The 23311-nt window shown below is 33.5% G+C and overlaps 3 protein-coding genes and 2 pseudogenes across 5 annotated transcripts; 3 read left to right on the top strand and 2 right to left on the bottom strand.

Annotated features, from left to right (window-relative positions):
• Positions 1 to 5907: 5907 nt before the first annotated feature.
• On the top strand, positions 5908 to 8931 carry LOC104784638 (rho GTPase-activating protein 3). The gene is made up of 5 exons (XM_010509680.3): positions 5908 to 6711; positions 7550 to 7670; positions 7765 to 7884; positions 7967 to 8197; positions 8282 to 8931. Exons 1-5 carry the CDS (start codon positions 6275 to 6277, stop codon positions 8744 to 8746), a joined length of 1374 nt encoding a protein of 457 aa, XP_010507982.1. The 5' UTR covers positions 5908 to 6274; the 3' UTR covers positions 8747 to 8931.
• Positions 8932 to 11092: 2161 nt separating this feature from the next.
• Positions 11093 to 13546, top strand: LOC104784637 (3-ketoacyl-CoA synthase 13 pseudogene; annotated as a pseudogene). The gene is made up of 2 exons (XR_015558112.1): positions 11093 to 12627; positions 12825 to 13546. The product of XR_015558112.1 is annotated as a 3-ketoacyl-CoA synthase 13 pseudogene (transcript).
• LOC104788736 (L-gulonolactone oxidase 5-like) lies at positions 12901 to 15619 on the bottom strand (annotated as a pseudogene). Its single transcript, XR_015558111.1, has 4 exons — positions 14935 to 15619; positions 14545 to 14802; positions 14321 to 14422; positions 12901 to 14218 (listed from the first exon to the last, which is right to left on the bottom strand). The product of XR_015558111.1 is annotated as an L-gulonolactone oxidase 5-like (transcript).
• LOC104784636 (uncharacterized) lies at positions 12931 to 13546 on the top strand. The gene has a single exon (XM_010509677.3). It carries the CDS (start codon positions 12931 to 12933, stop codon positions 13414 to 13416), a length of 486 nt encoding a protein of 161 aa, XP_010507979.1. The 3' UTR covers positions 13417 to 13546.
• A 3917-nt stretch (positions 15620 to 19536) lies between the features above and the next one.
• GULLO2 (D-arabinono-1,4-lactone oxidase family protein) lies at positions 19537 to 22628 on the bottom strand. The gene is made up of 4 exons (XM_010509675.3): positions 21703 to 22628; positions 21339 to 21594; positions 20546 to 20647; positions 19537 to 20418 (listed from the first exon to the last, which is right to left on the bottom strand). The coding sequence occupies exons 1-4, from the start codon at positions 22414 to 22416 to the stop codon at positions 19694 to 19696; spliced, it is 1797 nt and encodes a 598-aa protein (XP_010507977.2). The 5' UTR covers positions 22417 to 22628; the 3' UTR covers positions 19537 to 19693.
• Between the last annotated feature and the right edge of the window lie 683 nt (positions 22629 to 23311).

Below are 23311 nucleotides of genomic sequence, written 5' to 3'. Positions count from 1 at the left end.
ACTCCAGTATTATTATTTACTTCATTTTTTTTAATCCCTATTTTGATTAATTAATAATTTTGTTTTGCCTTTATGTTTTGTGAATTGGTTTATGTATTGACTAGTGAGAGGTTGGGAGATTGGCTAGAGTTTGTTGTTTTTCATAAATTTTAGTTTTTTAAAAATTATATATAAAATAAATTATAATATTGGCACGTAATTTCATAACCATTTTAAGTTTTAATACATAATTTATCGTTATCCATTTGATTTAGAAAGATAGTAATATTAACGATTTTATGAACGATTTTATGAACTTATATCCACAAATATCTACTTAAGAAAATATAAAAATAACGCACATTTTACATTTTAAGTAAAATAATTTATAAAATTATATCCGAAAAAAAGAATTGTATTGACTTCTTATTGATTTTTTTTTTTTGTATTTTGGCAATTATACAAATGTTTTAAATAGTATACGTTATTGGAATATATAGATATGTAAAACCATTAAATTGAGTTATTCTGACTATGTTATTTGGGGTAAAAGCATGTAAGAAAATAGTTTTACATATCAATATGAGTTTTTTTTTTTATTTTTATTCAACAAATCAGTATGAGTTGGATAAACAAAATTTTATTTGTCCTTATGTCTTTTTCTTTTCTTATTATATGATAGTACAAGTTCTTTTGACACTTCCCTTTTTCCTTTAAGTGTTTTGTCTTTTGTTACTTTTTGAGTATTTTTTGCCGTTTCCTTATTTAAATTTGTAAGATATTTATCATTTTTTTTTAATAGAAAAAAACTAATAAAACGGAGTTTATAAAGAAGGGTGGATTTATTATTACACGTGGCTTAGTACTATTGGTTGTAAATACAACGAGGTGTTTTTACACGTACGATTCTCACAATATGCGACCTGGTCGTCGGAGTACATTATCCTACGTGGCAAGATCGGGACCGTACAGTAGAGTGCTTTTAAATGTAATTTATTTGCGATTAAACACAAGGCGTGATTACAGCTTTTTCTCGAAATTGGAATAATGTTTTCTTTTGTACATCCTTCTAAATTATTATTTTCAAATTAATTATCAACGCTTTTTCAGGAAAAGTATTCATTTTTCGACATTAAAAAGTTATGCAATTAGCAAAAATAATACAATATCTTTCAAAAATAATGCAATAATAATAATAATGTGTCTTATCTTTCAAGATAGTACAATATCAATTAAAATAATTCTATCTACAAACTTTCCTTCTTCGTCTTTGTGGAAAGATAATTTACATTGAAATTAAATATCCTGTAGAATTATATGTAAATCTTACAATATTTAATTATCTGTGATTGTGTTTTTACTTTCGTTTTTAAAAAGAGGTTATCGTATCATATCCTTCAACTCTACTATTTCTGCTTGATTTTGTGGTTCCTAGCTAAAATTAGTGTCGCACTAAATCCAATCATAAATTTAAATTATACTATTGGTAATTAATTAGTAAAGCGACGTCTATAACGAGACTTAACACAAACATTACTATCAAGTATGAAGTAGGTAAGATGCAGATTATCTTTGAATTTATTTTGACAGATAAAGCTCGAAATAAATTAGTATAACCAAAATTATAACCATTAAACGTTTTAGAAGTAACCATTTGTTTGTATCCGCAGATATTAGGAAATATACAGAATAATTTTACATCAATTATTGTCCATAACGCCGGACCATAGTATAATATGTCAAATTTTCTAACATGTAAAATTACAAAGAAATAAAATAATGTAAATGGGGAATTGAATCCACCTAAATAATAGTAAGTCTGAATAAACCATCCAATTAGGTCGCACTAAAATATTGAACCGACTTAAAGTTAGTCCAACAACATCGCACTTGTTTTAATTTTAATTCACATATATTGTGAATTTTTTATATTTTATATAAAAAGTCAAGGCTAGCATTAGAGGTCGACAAATATGAAGAACGGTAGAGAAGAAAGTAACATCTATACTATTTTCTGTAGAATTTTTGCTAAAAAAACAAAAACCTTCATGTGATATATCATAGCGTATGTTTTAAGAACTCCGTTTGGATTTATGTCCAATGGTCAACGGTTATTCGTTTTAGTATATTAATATATTTCTTGTCAGTAGTTTAAATAGTGACATGTGGTCTAATAAAAAATATATTTTTAAATCCGCCAATCAAATATACTCTTTAGTTAAGTAAAATTACACAATATTCCCTTTCAAATTTTTTTTAATTAATTCGTAGATTAAAAACTTTTGTTTAGAAAAAAATATATTTGTCGTTAACGTTGAAATTAAAATCATCAGGACATGAGGTCAAACATCTACGAACCTAGATAATTTAGCCACACGGCCCACACATATATAAATGTTGAAGCGTTCAGTTGATCTATAACCTATATAATATCTGTGCCAGAGCCTAGATAACTAGCCCAATACGTTTAAGCCCAGTGTGTCGTTTACAAATGTAAATCTTATTTTGTGTACAAAGGCCGAAATGGGTCCAATGTCAACCCGTTTCTAGGCCTAATTCTCAAGGAACCAACTTCCAGAAATATCATATCTACCATTTAAATTTAAAGTTTTCGATAAACACGATTGATATTCATAAACACAACAATTTGAGACCACAATTCCCACTAAGAAAATATTACTATAATACGCACAATTTTTGTATGAATTTCCTAGTCAGGTACGGGTAGGATCTGATTAGATCTTGGGTTTTTTTTTCTGAATTTATAATAATTAAATTAGAAATATTGAAAGCATGAGTATTATAATTGGTCAGTTGTAGCTTAAGGATTAAATCAAACGAAACACTGAAAAGGCCACTTGTCTTCTCTAGACAGTAGACACTATAGTTGGTGTGGTTTCGGTTAAAGTCGTTGCCACAACACCTAAAATCTAGTGACGAAACAATTTGAGAACCAAAGAGTAACTTTGAAGCTAACATTATTAAACAATCATACGAATATGTGTCAATATCACTTTCTATATATAAACTTCATAATTATTAGAATCCGTTTTCTATACATACATGCGTACGTGTATGTTGTTGCATTGTTGTTTATTGTTTATTTTTATTTAAAATAATTAAATTATTTTATACTTTTGCTTCTTGCAGAAGCATGCAGTCGAAACATTTGGACCGGCGTTTTTTGGAGTTGTTGGATTGTTGGAATCATGTGATAATTTCAGCATACGCATATACATTATACATTTATACCTATATTTTATTATGTTTTTCTTACTTATTTTTGTCTATTTTTTGGTTAAAGGTAAAACTCTTTCTTTTCATTTTGGATCATTCAGAGTTCAGACTGGAAATTAAGAGCTTAAACCTTTTTTCCCGTAATTTCTTCATATGGACTAACGATCTGAGACCGTAAAACTAGTATAGCTATATATTCTTTTACTATCTGAATTTTGTAAACTGATATTCACAGAAATCCAAATAGTGTACGGATCCATGATGAATTGATGATAATAAGTCAATTAATACATGTGAAATATCCACTCTAGCTATAAGAAAGTCACTAATTTGGTTTATTGATATTGAAACAGGCGATTACGACAAAAATTTGCCAAATATGTTTGTCGATCTTATATACGAAAAATTCACTGATGCGTTATTTGTTTGTGTCGATTTTCATAATTAACAAATGGAGTCTAATCACTTGAAATGCACTCTTCGATGTGTGCATCCAGCCAAATCTGGCCATAATTTAATTAATGAATTGTTATATTAGCGCTTGTTTACTATCTAAGCTTTTTGGCGTCCTAACTTAAAAATGGAATGATTACAACAAACAAAATATAAATGATAGTATTTTATTAGTTACATTTTGGCTTTTATTGTTAAAATGACTAAACCCATCAGCATACATGTTTTATTTGTCGCTAAGTATCAAAGCCATCTTTGCTCATAGATTCCGCGCATGCGTTTTTATAACTCCACTAACCATCTCAATATTTTATTTCCCTGCTATAAGACCAATAACCATACATATACCTTAACTTCCTAAATATACACATATTGATCACAGTTATTTATACAAATATTCTTAAAACTTAATTAAAAATGGCTGTACATGAAATAACACAGATGACAGATGGTTAGTGAGTATTGTATATATTTGTCCATCACTGCATCTGTTTTCTAATAATAGATGTTTTGGAAAAGAGAAAATATCAAAAATTTACAAATGTGTATCAGTGTATATATCTGTATGCAAATTTTATATAACATTCTATGTTATAGTGAGTATTGTAGATCTCATCTTACTGCAATATTTTCTAACACACTATTTACTGCAACGCATGAGATGCGGTTGTTAAAAAAATGACATTTAACATTAGTTATTACTTATTGCTCTTAAAAGTTAAAAGGTTTTTTCAAGTGGCAAACATTTGTCCGCCTCGACGGGAATAATTAAAACATTTTTAAATAATCACAAAAACAAAAACTGCACTGTTGCTTTTCCTAAAGAAACTTTATGCTAAATTTAAAATTTTATATTGTAAATGTGACAATTAACAAGGTAACGCACGCTGAGTAAGTGAATAAACCAGTAGAGGTATTAAATCCGGTTAAGGAAATAAAATTTTGATTTTTAGTTGTAACATGTACTGATGTAGTGACTAGTGAGACTAAAGAGACGACAACATGAAAATTATAGGAAGATTAGGGTAATAAACTCATTCTTTCCTTCTACGTAGTAACATATACAGGAGCCATCACGTGAAGCGTCGGATTGTTTGTTATAATGTCTTCATCGTACGGCAAACGCGATGAATTGAAACAGAAGACATCACGTGAACCACTGCTCATTTAATGCGAGTCGTTAACTATATGCTCTCGAATTTTATATTTTCTAACCAAAAGAATACTGTAATACTGTATCTTCTACGGCGCAATTAATTACTCTCTAAACTATATGATTGTAGCCTCTTGATAATAAATGAGCAGCTGGATTGGACTTTGGAGAAGAAAGCAATCATTCATAACCTATATAAATTAAAATCGAAAACGATGACTAGTTTATTATTTAGAATGAGAAACAAGAATTATTGTGATAGGATTTAGTAGTCTAATTATGAAAAGAAAAAGATTATACCAATAATGATGATATCGAATAAACACAGCACGATCGTTTTACAATAATCTACAACTAAACAAATAAATAACGCGTTTGTTTTTATTAATCTTAAACTATATATAGAAGCACGACTTGAGCTATCTCTATGTGAGTATTATAAAATATATTGTAGATTGTATGAAAACACAAACCTTAATTTCTAAAAATTTTCCATCATACAGTATAATTTAACTTAGCGGATCATGAAAAGTTAGAATCAATACGATACCAAATGTTTTGTAGTGTATTTGACATGATAAAAGAACCAAAGAACCAATGCACATGTAACCATGTGATAACGTATTCCGAAAACAAAAAATAGCCAAGACACTACAGCGAAGTCTTCTTTTGTGATGTCGAGTTACATATCGTCGCCCCCACTTAACGACGACATCGTATAGGTTTAATCATTAATGATGCTTTAATTTATAATCAATCGAACAAAAAAAAAACTGTATGTATATACCATATATATACGTTCTAATTGGTAAAAAAAAAAAAGGCGAGAGGGAAGAATCCTAATCCTAACATGACTCGCAGAGGCTCTCGAGCGTTAGAAAACAAATTACTTATGACCGACCCTTGTCCCTTAACAATGTCAATGTCAATATAAAACAAAAATCAAAGAAAGCTCCAAAAAATAACACTGACTCGTATGTCCCCCATTCTTACTTGTCAGTTGTCACCCATCTCATCTAATCATCTCCTAGGCAGCGTCACGAGCCGACTACTAAACTAGTAGTATAACCTAATCTTATCATGAGACATTTCTATTTTATCTTTAAATTCTTTTTTTAATTTATTTTCACCGCAGTAATTTTACTTCATACAAGTTGAGTATCATTTTCATTTACGTCTCCGTCACTCTTTCTCCCTATCCACTAAACACAGATCCCAAAAAAGAAAACATAGTGATAAAAATAAAATAGAAAGAATCGTCCCTTTGTTTCCACGCAATTATATCTGTAAAAATTTCCTTCGTTTTCTCACATTTTCTTTCTCACCAAACAAACTCTTATATCTCTCTATCTCTCTTTCTTTCTCTCACATTCAAAGCTTCTGCTTCTTCTTCTTAACTCTACCATTAACATTACGTTCTCTCATATTCTCCTTCAGACAAGAAAACAAACGATGACTAACTTCTCCCGATCCAAATCCACAGGAACTATCGGGTTTAAACCGAGCCGACCGGGTCCAGACATATACGAGAACATCCACAAGAACTATGACGACGAGTACGAAGAAGAAGAACATAGCACTACGAGCACAGACTACTACGACGCTTCGACGCCGTTGAGCTCACACGCGTCAAGATCCGGGAACGGATCCGCGGGTTCGGGTCAGCTAACGATCGTAGACCTTCTTGCGGCGGTTCTAAGGAAGTCGCTGGTGATGTCGTGCACCATGGAGAGAAGGGACGATGACTTGGCGGCAGCGTCGTCTATGGATATAGGTTGGCCGACGGAGGTTAAGCACGTGAGTCACGTGACTTTTGACCGGTTTAATGGTTTTCTCGGTCTTCCTTCTGAGCTCGAACCGGAGGTTCCTCCTCGAGCTCCTAGCGCCAGGTCCGTTGTTTAATAATCAATTAATTAATATTACCAAGACGTATAAAGTATAGTTTAAATTTTAATTGTGAGGTTATGAATGAGGGGTACAGTATTATTGCATGTTTTTTTTTGCTCTTCAATATATTAGTAAGATAGGAGGAATTAAATAAATATATTTCATAGCTGGAAAATCTGTATGGCATGTTACTGTGTTGGATAGAATCATTAAGATGGTTGCTTGTTTGGATTTAAATGCATGATTACGACACTCTCGTTTCCTCACAGAAGAAGATTCTCTTTTTGTTTTTCTATATAAAAAGATCTATATTTCAAGACCCATTTTATTCTAACCCACACAAACAATATGAAAACAATTAAGTCTATATAACCTTTTGTTTTAAACAACAGTATGAAACTATTCAGACATAAAGATTGGTCTTTAAACAACTTGTAGCCTGAATGAGTGGTGACTGGTGATTGAATGACTCATGGGGCTCTAAACTTGATTAGAATAATTTGGGCTCTACCACGATTACACAACAACTTTGATATTAAAAAAAAAGAAAAAATTTGTAACCAGACTGGTTTGTAATATTTTGTTGGGGAAAACAAAAGAAAATATATTGTTTTTTGTAAAATCGACTTTTCCGTGGATGATGGACTTGTGAAGTAAAAGACTGATTAACTCTGATTAACACTTGTGAGGTCGTTTTACTAAGTTGGTTACTATATCATGATCGGTTTTTAATTTCTAATCAATTTGAGCGTATGTGTTTCTGTTGATTCATTTATATAAGAGTAAAATATGGGCCAGACTAGTTTGTCTCATAAGTAAAGTTTTTTTTTTCTTGGCCAGTGTAAGTGTATTTGGAGTATCGGCGAAGTCAATGCAATGCTCATATGACGACAGAGGAAACAGTGTCCCAACAATCCTCCTCAGGATGCAAAAACGTCTATACACTGAAGGAGGTCTTAGAGTAAGTCTCCACCCTCTTCTGTTTCATGAAACTTTTGGAATATTCTGGAATTAAAAGAGTTCTGATATAATGTGTGATTGTTTGTTACCTTAAGGCAGAAGGAATATTCCGTATAAATCCAGACAACGGCAAAGAAGAGCATGTCCGGAGGCAGCTTAACCGCGGTGTGATACCACGTGGAATTGACGTTCATTGCTTGGCGGGTTTAATAAAGGTGTGTTATGAAACATTTTTAGTTAGTTTATATATGACATTTTAAGTTCAAAGAAGTTGATAAAAAATTTGGATTGAATCAGGCTTGGTTTAGGGAGTTACCTACAGGAGTGCTTGATGTGTTGACACCAGAGCAAGTGATGAGGTGTAACACAGAGGACGATTGTAGCCGGCTCGTGACTCTACTTCCTCCGGTTGAATCTGCGCTTCTGGACTGGGCCATCGGTCTAATGGCTGATGTCGTGGAGCATGAACAGTTCAACAAAATGAATGCTCGCAATGTTGCCATGGTCTTTGCCCCAAACATGACTCAAGTAAGTAATATTTCTTTTAACGAAGGCTTTGATATACTTTGGTTATAGCTTTTGATTCTCATGAAACCGTTTTTGATATTGTAGATGGCAGATCCTTTAACTGCACTGATCCATGCGGTGCAAGTGATGAATTTTCTAAAGACTTTAATCTTAATGAACCTCAAAGAGAGGGAAAACGCAGACGCGAAAGCAAGGTGGCTAGACAAACAAACATCTGATCCATCAGAAGAATGGGAATCACAACACTCTGAGATATTAAGCCCTGAGAAACCCAACAATAATAACCCTAAGTTCTTGAGAGTGGCTACTCTGTGTAGGTTAGAGGCTGACAATGAAGAAGAGTTTTGGAACGTGAAGAAGAGAAACGATAACGAAGCTGTTTTAGATGCTTCGTCGGGTAATAAAAACATCGGCCCAGTACAGAGGTTGAGTAAGCATCCTTTGTTTCAGTTAAGCAAATCCACGAAGAAAACTTTTGTAAGTAATCGTGATGAAGGAAGAAAAGGACGAGAAGCTTGGGGTTCACGTCTCTCTTCTTTGCCTTGGTAAAATTTTCTTACCTCACTTTTATTGTTTTATGTGTTTTTTGAGAGTGTAAAAATATTGTGAAATATGATTATAGGTGTTAGTTGTTTGAAATAGGGATAAATTTATATCCAATCAATTCAGGAGTGGAAACAAATGTAACCGAGTTCTATTGTATTAGAGAAAACTCATACTCTATTTACCAAAAACAGAGCCATTATCTATTTCCAACAACAGACAACAGAGTCAGAACAGAGTCGTCGTCTCTGTTCCTATTAGCGAATCTTAAAGAGTCTTCTTCTCGTAAACAAAGCTTAGAAAAATCATACTATCATATAAGGTTTATATGAGCAATTTGACCACTAGACTGGCTAGTATCAAAATGTTTTGGGTAATTAAGTTCCAATCATAGATCTTGTAAGCCGTGTCGATTCATATCATGAGATTCTCGAAACAAATAACTAAAAGCAAATTAAGTTCTACATTTAATCACAATGGTTGTTGCATGAATTTTTTTGTTTTTGTTTTTTTTTTTCGTTGCATGAATTATACTTATTCGTCATGCATCTATTCTCAATTCTTCTTACAAACCTATTCATCCTGATCCTCCGCTATAGTAATTTCGCACGTTCAGTAAATGCTTATTATTAATGAAACATTGGTGTGTAGAATCTTCAAAGTAGGCTTTTATTGATGTGAAACTAGTATTGTCGACCAGAGTTTTTATTTGACATTTTTCCGTCATGTTTCACCATACCACAGTAGAAATCGATTTCAGCAACATATATTTTAAGTTTTTTTAAAAGGAGGAAAAAAAAATTAATGGTATTTTCGTTCATCATGGTGATAATGAAATATATCAAATTCAAAGAGACATTTAAAATTTTGAAATAGTGAATGCAAGAAAAAATACAAGCGAAATTTATCCTCGTTCGTCCATGTGAGATGCTTTATTACAGTTATTGGGTATCAATGAACAAAAACTAGGAAATATATTCGTAGGTCCCTTACACTATGATAAGAGTCAGTCATCTACTTACTTTGTCACTATCAGAAGTCGAATTACATTAAATCTGACAGTAACCTTCTTCTTCTTTTGGTCATGTAGAAAAATCTAAGCTAATGACCAGTTAGCAGGGAACATTTGAATGCTAAGTACAGTTTATTTCTGTTACTTTATCTACCATTCATCCTCTTTCTTTCTTTCTTTTTATGTCCATATATCACATTTGAGTGTTAACAAAAAATATCTTTAATCATAATCTAAACTAAAGAGAGTACATGAGTGTTTGGCTAGTGGTGAACGTCATGCATTTCCAAATTAAAGGATCGAATAGTCTGGATCCCCTTGTTTGAGTTTTTGGTTGAGAGGAACTTTAAACGAAGTTTCGGTGGAAATATATTAAAAGTCGAAAATGTTAAGTATAGACTCAAATAGTACAACGATACAATCAATGCACATCAGAACTAATGAAACACACAGAACAAATACAGCATAACAAATATTGAATGCATCCTGACTTATGCTAACAACATAAATGTGGTTACAGCCAGTTAAGTTTGATGTTTTGAACATGAACGATGGGGTAACATCCAAATATCTGCATATATGGCTAATTCAATATGAAATGTCGTATATATAGCAATTACTTGCATATTTAAATTTTATCAATTACAATGAGAGTTCGTACGTATATTGGATACAACAATATCCGGCTGCGAAATAATTGTGACTTTATACGTATTTTTTGATAAAATAAATGGCCCAACTAACACACCAGAAACGTACGAGTACACTGTCTCAGTATTTGTTCGTCATTGGTCCACTTCTCCTCCAACTTGGCCAGCCACTGACCACTTCAACTACAATTTAAAATGGACTGACAAATCCCCAACCAAACACTGTACCCGTAATAAATTATATCTATCTTTAGAGTCTTTTCTCTTTTACAACTTTCCTCTTTTGGGTTCATTAATTAACTACATAAATCAGTTTGAGGAAGATCACATGATTCTAAATTTCTAACACTCCATGCGAAATTAATTAATTAATTAATGTTATGTAAGTGTACAACCGGCGTGGTGCATCTATGCAAAACAATCATACCACAAATAATTGGTATACATGTTTGGTAATAAATATGTTAACAATTACTATGGTGAAAATATATAAATAGTGAATTGAGATAACTTTAAACTCGTGATCAAAACTATTTCTATTTTCATTGTTTGAAATGGTTCTATTCATGTGGTCTTTGTACGTACGACAATAACTTTTTTGCAAAAGGCACAAAAGACGACCATTTTTTAAAAGTGCGTTCACCTAATTGTACAACTTGCGGCAAAGATAAGACATAAGACGCAGATCGCGTTTTCCGCGGCACAAACGCACTTAACGCCAACACTATTCATATCCTAGATATTGATTTAGTGATTACGTTGCTTATATAAAAACCCACCCAGTGACCAATTGTTTCTCATATGTTCATTGCAATGGCAGATTTCAAGCATCTTTTGCTCATTATTATCCTCTTGTCTCTCTTTGAGCTTGATCTACTTCAATTTCAACACAACTTCTTCTCTTCTTTTCCGGTCAAGATCAGTTTACTCATCATATCCATCTTCTTCTATGTTTACTCAACCACCCGGTCTAAACCGGTTTACCTCGTAGATTTCTCATGTCACCAACCCACGGACTCTTGCAAAATCTCATCCGAAACGTTCTTCAACATGGCCAAAGGCGCTCAACTCTACACCGATGAAACAATCCACTTCATGACGAGGATACTAAACCGGTCCGGTTTAGGAGAGGATACGTACGCCCCACGTTGCATGTTAACCTCTCCACCAACTCCATCAATGTTCGAGGCTAGACATGAAGCCGAACTAGTCATCTTCGGAGCTCTTAACTCACTATTCAAGAAAACCGGAGTCGAACCGAGAGATGTCGGAATCTTCATTGTAAACTGCAGCTTGTTTAACCCTAATCCATCGCTCTCGTCCATGATCGTAAACCGCTACAAGCTCAAAACCAACGTCAAAACCTACAACCTCTCTGGTATGGGATGCAGCGCCGGTGCAATCTCCGTCGATCTCGCCACAAATCTACTTAAAGCAAACCCTAATACATATGCAGTCATTGTTAGCATGGAGAACATGACTTTAAGCATGTATCGAGGCAACGACCGGTCAATGTTAGTTCCTAACTGTCTATTTCGGGTAGGTGGCGCTGCAGTTATGCTCTCCAACCGGAGCCAAGACCGAGTCCGGTCAAAGTACGAGTTGTCTCAACTCGTAAGGACTCACAAAGGCGCTAGCGATAAACATTACACTTGTGCTGACCAAAAAGAAGACGATAAAGGTATCGTTGGAGTCTCACTCTCTAAAGAACTAACCGTTGTTGCTGGTGACACGTTAAAGACGAATCTAACTGCACTTGGTCCGCTCGTTCTGCCTTTATATGAAAAGCTCCGGTTTGTTCTCTTCATGGTAAAAAGCAAGCTTTTCCATTTAAAGGTTAGTCCATACGTTCCGGATTTTAAACTATGTTTCGAGCATTTCTGTATTCACGCCGGAGGTAGAGCGTTACTTGACGCGGTTGAAAAAGGTCTTGGACTTAGTGAGCATGATCTTGAGCCGTCTCGGATGACTTTGCACCGCTTTGGAAACACTTCAAGCTCGTCGCTCTGGTACGAACTTGCTTACGTGGAGGCTAAGTGTCGCGTCAAGAGAGGAGATCGGATTTGGCAGTTAGCATTTGGGTCTGGTTTTAAATGTAATAGTATTGTGTGGAGAGCGTTGAGAACGATTCCGGCGAGCGAGTCATTGGTAGGTAATCCGTGGGGTGACTCGGTTCATAAGTATCCGGTTCACGTGACATAGTACGTGTGAAGTCATGTGACAAGGTATCATAGTTCAACTCTATATATATCTAGCTTTCTATAAGATTGCACCTCTTTAATGTTACCCTGTAATAATGTATAAGACGAGTTATCGTCAAAAATTTGGTACGTGTTTATTTAATTTTGAAAGATACGACTTTTTATAAAATGATTTTTGACAATAACAAAAAAAATCTTATTGGGCTATCATTCTGTTTAAGGCGGTTCAGATTAATGGGCCTGTTTAAGCCCAATAAGCTACTGATTTAGTATGTGTGGACTGGATTCTTCATCACTGCAAATAAAAATATTATAATCGGAGTTACTATGTGGACCGTGAAACCAGCGGCGATGCCGGTTCAATTACTCAGGGGACGAACCGGAGCAACCATCGTCGGCTCTTCACAGCCTCCGCCGCGTAACTACGAAGGAATCAACCGTCGATTCATTAACATCCCGACGAAATCGCAAACTCCCGAATCCGAATCCGTCGGCGGATTAGGCAAAAAAATCCTCCTCCGCACCGGCGATTCGAACCCTAGTAAACCGATTCCGAAGGAGATTAGTGGATCAGACGTGCTCTGGGCGATTCAGAGAGCGACGGCTCAGAAGAAGAGAACGAACGCCGGTAAGAAGAAGAAGAAGAAGAAGTTGATAAGAGGTGTGGAGCTATCATCCTCTGCGGGCGAGTCCACCGGAGATAACGGTGTTGATTACAGTAACGTGAGGCCGTTAAGGATCAATAGTGATTGGGGTCACAGATTAGTCGAGTTCGAGAAGCTTCTCTATGAGTTTCAAAACACTCAACTTTGACTTTGACCTTTTTAATTATATGTATATTTTCATCTTGTGATAAAAAAAAGTTACAGTATGTAAAATTTTCGTTAGTCTCTTTGTAAACTTACATTATTTACATGTGTACAAACTCTAGCCTCTTTGTAAACTTTTCCTGGTCGACAAAGATAGCCATTGGTCGGAGCACAATGAGCATCCTCCGAACATATACACAAACCCTCCAGTGCACACCCATCTTTTACTATCGTCGTGTTTCCTTTGATCCCTAGGATTTGATCCGTCCACTCGCTTGAGAATAAACCATTAGGATCATAACTCTCCTTAACTTTCAAGAATTCGGGTGCGTTCTTGTACTTCTTAATCACTCCATCAAACGCTATGTTTCTATTCTTACCCCAATGTGGCAACGCATTGTACTTGAACAACGCTATTTGCTCGATTTCTTCGATAAAGTCTTCGTAGAGTCGCGGTGTTAATGGATCTTTGGCTCGGTAATACGTTATATCAAAGTCTATGCCTTCCGTTTCTTTTCCAAGATAAGCTGGAGAGGATGTGACATAACGCATTAGGATGCCATAGTAGAGTTCAAGCCCGCATAGAGATTTCGGCTCGATCTTGATAAGAGATTTAATGTCGTTGATGAAAGTTTTAACTTGCGAGAGAGGAATACTGAAACATGTTTGATGAAAAGATACGCCTTTTATACGTGAGTCCCATGGACACGCAGTGGTCAATCCATCTTCCAGTCCATCTAGACACGATCCTGACGCCATCATGCGATTTTGGCTTCCAATGACTGGATAGCCCGTGAATATAATACCTAATGCCGTTGTATATTTGAAACATAAGGAGACGTGTGAGTAAATATTTAGTGTGAGATCGACCATGTATAAATTATAATGTAACGAAAATAGTTAGTTACCGTTGTTTGTCAAACCGTATGAGGCAGAAAACAGCGCAGATGAAATTGCTGTGGCTGCCGCACACTTCCCATGCGCATCTCTCAATGTCTCTTGCGTCTCCTCTAAATAAATTGTTACAATTTTTCGAAAACAAATTTAAAGAAAACTTGTTACAATTTTCATAACATGCATAAAAACATATTTAATAGACAATATTGAAAAATAAAGAAAGCTAGCCAAGAACCTGAAGATCTTGTGGTGGCTACCGCTACAGAAGGTTGCGAACGGAAGGGCAAGAAATCATACAAACCATTGCCAAATGTGTTGTCAGCTACTCGGTCGTCAATTCGATAAACCACTTTGCCTTGGCTTGGTAACCATACAAAATCTGCAAACTCATGTTTTTTTTTCCGAATGTCAGAGCTTGATCATCGAAATCCAAGTCGTTTTCCATAACATACTTCAACGATCTTTTGAACATTGGTTGTAATTCAAAAGTCACCTACTTGTCAAAAAAAAAAAAAAAAACATACAATGAAACAATTGCAATTAGAAAGGGTTCCAACTCTATGACCAGGATATAAATATTTTTGTAGTAATACCAAAATATGAAAATTTAATTTATCGATCTAACCTGAGAGATAACACCAAGAACGCCAAGAGAAACCTTAGCCGCGTTAAACTCGCTAGGAGTCGTAGCCTCGCTTAAAACTCTAATCTTTGCAAACCCGTCATTGACCGAGCCAGGACTAACCATCCTGATCTCGGTCACATAATCATGGACCGCACTTCCTTTACCCCACAATGAGCTCCCGTGAGCACCGGTTCCCATCATACCACCCACGGTTAGTCCCCACCAATACGGTGCATAAGGCAACGCCAAACCAAGTTTAGCTGCTTCAGCGATTAATTGCTTGAGCGTCACACCACTCTCAACCGTTAAGGTCATGGCCTTTGCATCGGCTCTCACCGTGTGGTTTAAAAACTTTGTGCTTATGAACAATCCGTCGTTTCCGTCGGTACACACAAGCTTAGGGATGCTATGGGAATATCGAGTAGTCACACGCATTTTCCGTCCAGCTTTAGTGGCTGAAGCAACTATAGATACAAGCTCGGCTTCAGTCGTTGGGTAGGCCACGTTGGCAGCCTCACAGGTGGACCGGTCTGGGAAGGCTCCTAATGAGTTGGTGACTGCACAGTTCGTGTTTCCCGATACACATTTAACAGGATCTTCGGGTGGTGTTGAGTTTGCCATTTGCACAAGTGTAAATAAACAATATAACCCGAGAAGGGTGCGGCAAGCCATGAGTTTTATTGAGTTTTGTTGAATCTTTACAAATGGGGGGGTTTGTAAATGTTTGGTATATATAGTGGTTTTGGGGCGTAATTAATGGCCGGTTCAGTTCATTTACTTGCTTAATTAAATCATAAAAGGTTGACACTAAGTGCATCATGGTAGCTTGTATGAGATATAATAATACTAGTAACAGAGTAAACGACTAATAATAACATTCCGTCCATTACTTTTCGAGCTGTCAATGTTAGTTTCGTTTATAATTATACAACATGGGGTCTTATTAAAGACTTTTTTGTATATATATATATGATCCACATTTCTTTGATCTTGAATTCTTGATTGTGGGAATAGAAAAGGGTAGACAGAGTACGAATAATACTTCGTCAACTATATGGATACATGGTGTTGCGCATTTTTGCGAGGGTAGTTTTGTTTTCCGTTAAATAATAACTAAAACAATATATAATAGAGATGTGGTCTATTTCTATCATCTTTAAATTGATAAAATTTCCAGCAGTTATGGTTATGTCTTGCAGTTACATGACATCATGGTTTACTCAACATAATCTATGTGGAATAGCACAGAGTCAGCTATATGCTCTTCCGGTTTAATAACAACAAAAGAGGAGGTCGCTATCAATGTTTTCAAAGGAGTAAGGGATAACCGCCCTTCGTATGTAAGGATCACACCTTTTACGGAAAATGATCAGAATGTAGTCTTGCATGGGGAGTTGCTCAATCACATATGCTAGCTCACATAAAAACATGTGCTCCATTATTTTGGAGTGAATAGCGATGGGAGCTTCTTGTACTTCTCTACTGAAGAATGGAAGTGCACCCTTAAACAATGTATCGACATCTGTTACTCAGGTGGATCTAATAAGAGTTCGTTGTTACCAGCACAAGTTGAATATCTTGTTCAGAATTAGTTCAACGACAAATCAAAGTTGTGGGATAAACTTGGCCAGCCTTCCCAATTTCTTGAAGACCTGATCAAAGGTGTGCACTACAAAAAATCAGTCGTATGGTATCATTTATTAGTATCACAAAACTAAATGATATTATTTTAAATTACTTTTTAATAATTGATATAAAAATTATATTTTGACATCAGTTATAATAATCGATATTGTTATTGATTTGTATTACTTCATTTCATTATAATTGATACAAATCCAGATCAATTACATCACTTACAAAATACTGATACATATATATAAATTTACTTCACTTAATAACTGATGTATCTATTAATTTATACTAACATCACTTAAAAATGATACTAATTTTATTTTAAACAATGTTAGTAGAATTATATGTAATTATTTGTTCATTTTAATAGAACAAGATATTATGTTATTCTTTAATTAATTAAAATTAAAACCTAAAAAAGAAAAACAAACCTGTAATGTATCCCACATCGGCTCCACCAAAACAATATACTTCAAATTGCTTCTATATATATTCCTTTATTCCTACTTTTTTAGTGGGCACAATAATTAATTGTGGGATCATTCCTAAAAATATAGGATAGTAATAAACTAATAATTACAATTTATCAAATAAATATATAAAAAAATATGATAGAAAGATAAATAATTAAATATTATACTACAGAAAAAATATTATTTCATAATATTTAATTTAACCTCAACTTTTCTAAAATGATATAAATATTTTACATTAGTTCTGATAATTGATGTAAATATTTTATATCAATTTAATAAAAATGATGTAAAATTTGCAACATTTTTTATAAGTGATGTGAATGAACATCAATTCAGTAATTGAAACAAATATTTATTTCAATTGATATAAATTATTTGCATCAACAAAATATAAATCATTCATTAAAGTGATGCAAATAATTTTTGCATCATTTAAAATTGATGCAAAAATAGAAAATAAATGATGTAATATTACACTTTTTTTGTAGTGGTGATATTAGCGGTTGCTGATGTCCATCAAGAAGGTATATTACATCGACATTTAACACTTGAAAACTTTTACATCGTCGACAATGGAAATAGTGTGAGTGTTAAGCTGAGAGATTTTCAATACGGAAACGGAAAGCATCCTCACGAACACAGTCCCATTAGTGAAAGTGAATGTGAGTATTTATTTCAGAAGTTACTATTAAGTTGGAAGATTTTACTCGCTCTCACTTCTCTTTGAATTTCTCACTTCTCTCTTTGAATGAATTTCAAGTCTTATTAAAGACTTTTGTATATATATATATGATCCACATTTCTTTAATCTTGAATTCTTGATTGTGGGAATAAAAAAGGGTAGACAGAGTACGAATAATACTTCGTCAACTATATGAATACATGGTGTTGAAAAGGGTAGTTTTGTTTTCCGTTAAATAATAACTATTTTATTATATAAACTTTAGTTTTCAAAGTTAGTAATTCATATAGTCGCGACATGTGTCAAGTATATCGATAATATTTTAACTTGAAAAAAAATTTTATTTAATAATTATTAGGAAAATTAAGAAAATCCTAAAAATAAAAAGATTACAATTAATATTTTTAAAAGGTATATAAAATCAAAAGTAAACTATTATATCACTAATTCTAATAGAAAAGTTATCTATTAAATTACTAATTTCAATAGAAAAATATGTGCAATTAATGAGGAAAATATTTGCAATTTAATTGCAATTATTATACTCATATAGTAAAAAGAAATTTATACATAAAATTGATTAAAGTATAAAAAGGTTTCATGTGTTCAAATTAGTGATGCTGGAAAAAAGTGTTACAATTAGTGATTAACATAATATAAGAAAAATAAGATAATCAAAATAATAAATTAATGCAATTTTCTTAAGCTTTTCAATTGGTGAATGATTTTGATAGTGTATTCAATATTATTATGTTATTATATAAACTTTGGTTTTCAAAGTTATAACTTATAACTTATGTGATCGCGACACATGTGAATTTTAACAATTAAAGATTTTATCATGTGTTATACAAAAACTTTGTTTTAATATATTTGTAAATTATAAGAAATTAAAATTTTAAACAATTTAATAAATATAAAAGATAGTTCATATAATACTAATTCTATAAGAAAAAAATTAAGAAAATTATACAATTAATTACTAGAATACCATAATTAAATAAATTATATGTCAATTATTAATCCTAAAAGAAAAAGGATTGTAGATACTCATTTTTACATTAAAAAAAAATCTCGTAATAACGTTTTTGATTTTTTTATTAATTTATGATAATGTTAGAATAATTTTATTCAAAATTAGTTGGACAAGTAATAAAACTATTACGTATGAGATTACAAAATATGAAACAAATATATTTAAGATATTGTTACTTTTTCAAATATGAGATAAAATTAGATTTCGGTTTTTTCTTTGAGAATTATGTTTTATTAAATTTTAGTTTTAAAAAAAAATAAATAAGATATAAATTTGATACAATGCACATTTTTTTGATATGAAAATTATAAATGTTACTAATTTGTATGAGTGTATATAATTAAAATCTAATTTTATTATCATGTAATATAGAAATAAATTGTATTGCAAAATGGAGTATGTGAACTCTAAATCCGGTTTAAAAAAAAATAATAAATAATATTTTAAATATAACTTAAATTTTTATATATTTTTCTTATATACTCGTTAATACGCGGATCTAATCTAGTAACAATATATAATAGAGATGTGGTCTATTTGTATCATCTTTAAATTGATAAACATTTCGAATATGTCTTACTTTAATTTTAGATTAGGGTACGGATCATATTTTTATTTCCAAATAACAAAAACTCTACAAATTAATTTCCTCCGCATCGTCGACTGAAAGGATATACATACTACTAAGACTATAGCAAGAATCTATAAATCATTAATCTTGTATTTAACCACCGATAGCAACCAACACAATATGCAAAATTATTAGGCTTCGGTACCTCATGAAAATTCCAAAATTTATTGCAACCCGACACTATTATTATTATTACAACAACAAAATAGAAATAATCTATCACGATTATTAGCTACCCACAAATAAAGACGATGGCAATCTGATAGAAGAAGCAATGATGATTAATAATAACTTACTGTTTAAATCACACTTGTGCCAATGACCCGTGTACAAACCCTAGCCTCTTTGTAAACTTTTCCCGGTCGGCACAAATAGCCTTTGGCCGGAGCACAGTGAGCATCCTTCGAACATATACACAAACCCTCCAATGCACATCCATCTTTTACTATTGTTACATTTCCTTTGATCCCTAGGATCTGATCCGTCCATTCGCTCGAGAATAAACCTTTCGGATCATAACTCTCCTTTACTTTCAAGAATGCAGGAGCGTTATTGTACTTTTTAATTACTCCATCAAACGCCAAGTTTCTATTCTTTCCCCAGTGTGGCAATGCGTTATATTTGAACAATGCAACTTGCTCGATTTCTTCTATAAAATCTTCATATAGTCGCGGTGTTAACGGGTCCTTAGCTCGATAGTATGTTATGTCAAAGTCGAGGGCTTCGATTTTTTTTCCTAGATAAGCGGGAGATGATTTGACGTAACGCATAAGAATACCATAGTGAAGCTCAAGGCCACACAGAGCTTTTGATTCGATTTTTACAAGTGATTTGATGTCGTTGATAAAACTTTTAACGTGGGTGAGAGGGACACTGAAAGTTGTTTGATGAAAAAATTCGCCTTTTATACGTGAGTCCCACGCACACGCCGTGATCAACCCATCTTGACGGCTGTCTAGACACGATCCCGACGACATCATACGGTTTTGGCTTCCGACGACCGGATAACCAGTGAATATAATGCCTAAACCCGGTGAATATTGAAACATAAAGCTAAGGGTAAGCATATATATATATATATATATATATATATATATATATATATATATCCTAGGTGAAAACGTATAAGTAAAATGAAAAGAAATAATTACCATTGTTGGTCAAACCGTATGAGGTAGCAAACAGTGTAGATGAAATTAGTGTGGCTCCCACACACTTCCCATTCGCATCTCTGAACGTCTCTTGCGTCTCCTCTTGATTATTATTATACAAGAAATTAAAGTTACGTGTAGAAATTTCTATATAGAGAATTCTTATTTATAGGAAAATTATTGGAATCGTCACTTGATAACAACATTTTGTTTTCTTGATAATTTCGTATTTAGATATTGGTAGTTGCCGAGTTGGATCCAAGAGTTAATTTTATATATATATATATATATATATAAATGTAAATACTTAATGAAAATGGTTTAGATTTATGACTATATACCTACCTATATAAATGGTCCTATGGCAAAACAATTAAAACATGGAAGCATAATCCATAATTAGAAGTCGGTTCATCCACTCAACCAAAACGGTGTAGGTAAAGGAGTTAGATGAAGAGTTATAATTTAAAACAAGTACTAATTTAAGTATAACTTTTACTTAGTTTTCTCCAGTAATGGAACAACTACCTCTAATAAAGCCACTGATGCGTATTTGGTTAACTTTTTTTTTTTTGTGCAATGGTTCAAAAATGTTAAACGACTTAAATGAAAATGAAACGTATTAATCAGTAAAAAAATGCGAACAAAATGGGAGTATGGATCAGATAATGTTCTTCGATTTTACCCTTTTAATTTTCTTTGTTGTCAAACGAACAAGATTGTACCCTTACGTTCATTTTAAAAATTAAATGCAACAAACCCTTAATTAGAAATAAGGATAGGCAAGAAGTACCTGCTGATCTTATGATGGCTATTGCCGCAGATAGTTGCGAACGGAAAGGCAAGAAATCAAACAAACCGTTGCCCGACGTGTTGACCGCTACTCGGTCATCTCTTCGATACACCACTTTGCCTTGGCTTGGTAACCATATGAAATCCGCAAACTCGTGTTTCTTTCCAAAAGTCACGGCTTGATCTTCAAAATCCGAATCATTTCTCATAGTATATGTTAGCGATCTCTTGAACATCGGTTGCAATTTAAAAGTCACCTTTAAAAAAAAAAGGTATACATGTAAAACATTGTAAACAAAATGGCTTAGAACTATGATATTGTCTTTTTTTTTAGAAAAAAAATAGAAAAAGAAAAAAAAATTAACCTGAGAGATAACTCCAAGGACGCCAAGAGAGACCTTAGCCGCGTTGAACTCGTTAGGAGTCGTAGTCTCGGTTAAAACTCTAATCTTTGCAAACCCATCGTTGACTGAACCTGGACTAACCATCCTGATCTCGGTCACATAATCATGGACCGCACTTCCTTTGCCCCACAATGAGCTTCCATGAGCACCCGTTCCCATCATACCACCCACGGTCAGCCCCCACCAATACGGTGCATACGGCAACGCTAATCCAATTTTAGCCGCTTCAGCGATTAACTGCCTAAGCGTCACGCCACTCTCAACCGTCAAGGTCATGGCCGTTGCATCTGCTTTTACCGTGTGGTCTAGAAACTTTGTGCTTATGAACAATCCGTCGGTCCCGTCGGTACACACAAGCTTAGTAATGCTATGGGAATATCGAGTGGTTACACGCATTTTCCGTCCTGCTTGAGTGGCTGCAGCCACGACAGAGACAAGCTCGGCTTCGGTTTTTGGGTATGCCACGTTGGCGGCTAGACATGTGGACCGGTCAGGGAAGGCTCCGTATGAGTTGGTGACGGTACAATTCGTGTTTCCCGACACACATTTGACAGGATCTTCGGGTGGTGTTGAGACTGCCGTGTGCACAAGTGTAAATATATAATATAACCCGATAAGAGTACGCCAATATGTCGCGTTTTGGGAACTATACGAAGGAGGAGAAGTAAATGCCATGGGTTTTGAATTTTGATTGAGTTTTGTTGAATATTTGTTGTGAATGTCGACTTTGTATATAAGTTTGGTATTATATAGAGATTGAGTGGCCTAAAAGGCCGGTTAAGTACGATCTAAATAGAATATTTTGTTTAATTAAATTAGATAAGGTTGAGATATCGTTGTGTTTAACGACTAATCACATTCGATTCATTTTTATGGACTGTCGTGTTAATTTCAATTATATTACATTGGCTTATAACTTGGCGGAATTCTTATCGATCATAGTCAATCGCAATCCCATTGGCGCTGGCATCGTTTGTTGTTTCTCTTTACTTTTAAATGATTTTAGTCAAATTGTTCACCACGTCGTCTTATGAATTTTTTTCTAAAAGAAAAGAACGATGGCTTAAATATTTTAATGTGCTAATAGTTTATATATTATAAATATACACATGACAAATTCAATTAGTAATTAATTATCATACAAATTTCGTAGCATTAAAATAACTCAAGTCTGAAGTCTGTAATGTCTTGAATATATCAAACTATATAATACACCCATTAGTTGAGTTTTAAATAATATAAAATAAAACAATAGTTGGGGGTTTGTCCTATATAGAGTGACCAAAATCAATTTTATTTGAAAAAAGATAAGATTGCTAAGGTACGTACCCCTTTCACAAGCCGTTGCCTTCACGCACAAAGTAATGATGTAATCAAAGTACCCATCGGAGTAATCTAAATGAGTAGTCATAGTTCAAACTTTTCTCCCAAAGTTTTGATCAATCCTATAGGAGATATTATATTACTGCGTTGTGTTATAAAATGAAATCTTAAAAAATACACAAGGTAATGTTAAAAGTAAAGTGTCATATTTTATTCTAAAGTAATATATAGAAATATGTTTGTAATA

Source organism: Camelina sativa, chromosome 5 (assembly GCF_030686135.1).
Source record: "Camelina sativa cultivar CO46 ecotype springtype chromosome 5, ASM3068613v1".
Lineage (NCBI taxonomy): Eukaryota > Viridiplantae > Streptophyta > Magnoliopsida > Brassicales > Brassicaceae > Camelina > Camelina sativa.
The sequence above is the reverse complement of the archived record's forward strand: the minus strand, read 5'-3'. Positions and strand labels throughout refer to the sequence as shown.

Bases quoted from the DNA above. Each gene is read 5' to 3' on its own strand.
- LOC104784638 (XM_010509680.3), top strand. From the start codon at position 6,275: ATGACTAACTTCTCCCGATCCAAATCCACAGGAACTATCGGGTTTAAA. The intron at 6,712-7,549 runs GTCCGTTGTTTA...TTTCTTGGCCAG, and splicing joins CCTCGAGCTCCTAGCGCCAG to TGTAAGTGTATTTGGAGTAT. The intron at 8,198-8,281 runs GTAAGTAATATT...TTGATATTGTAG, and splicing joins TTGCCCCAAACATGACTCAA to ATGGCAGATCCTTTAACTGC.
- LOC104784636 (XM_010509677.3), top strand. From the start codon at position 12,931: ATGTGGACCGTGAAACCAGCGGCGATGCCGGTTCAATTACTCAGGGGA.
- GULLO2 (XM_010509675.3), bottom strand. From the start codon at position 22,416: ATGGCATTTACTTCTCCTCCTTCGTATAGTTCCCAAAACGCGACATAT. The intron at 20,648-21,338 runs GTACTTCTTGCC...ATAATAATCAAG, and splicing joins AGCCATCATAAGATCAGCAG to AGGAGACGCAAGAGACGTTC. The intron at 20,419-20,545 runs GTAATTATTTCT...CACCGGGTTTAG, and splicing joins ATACGGTTTGACCAACAATG to GCATTATATTCACTGGTTAT.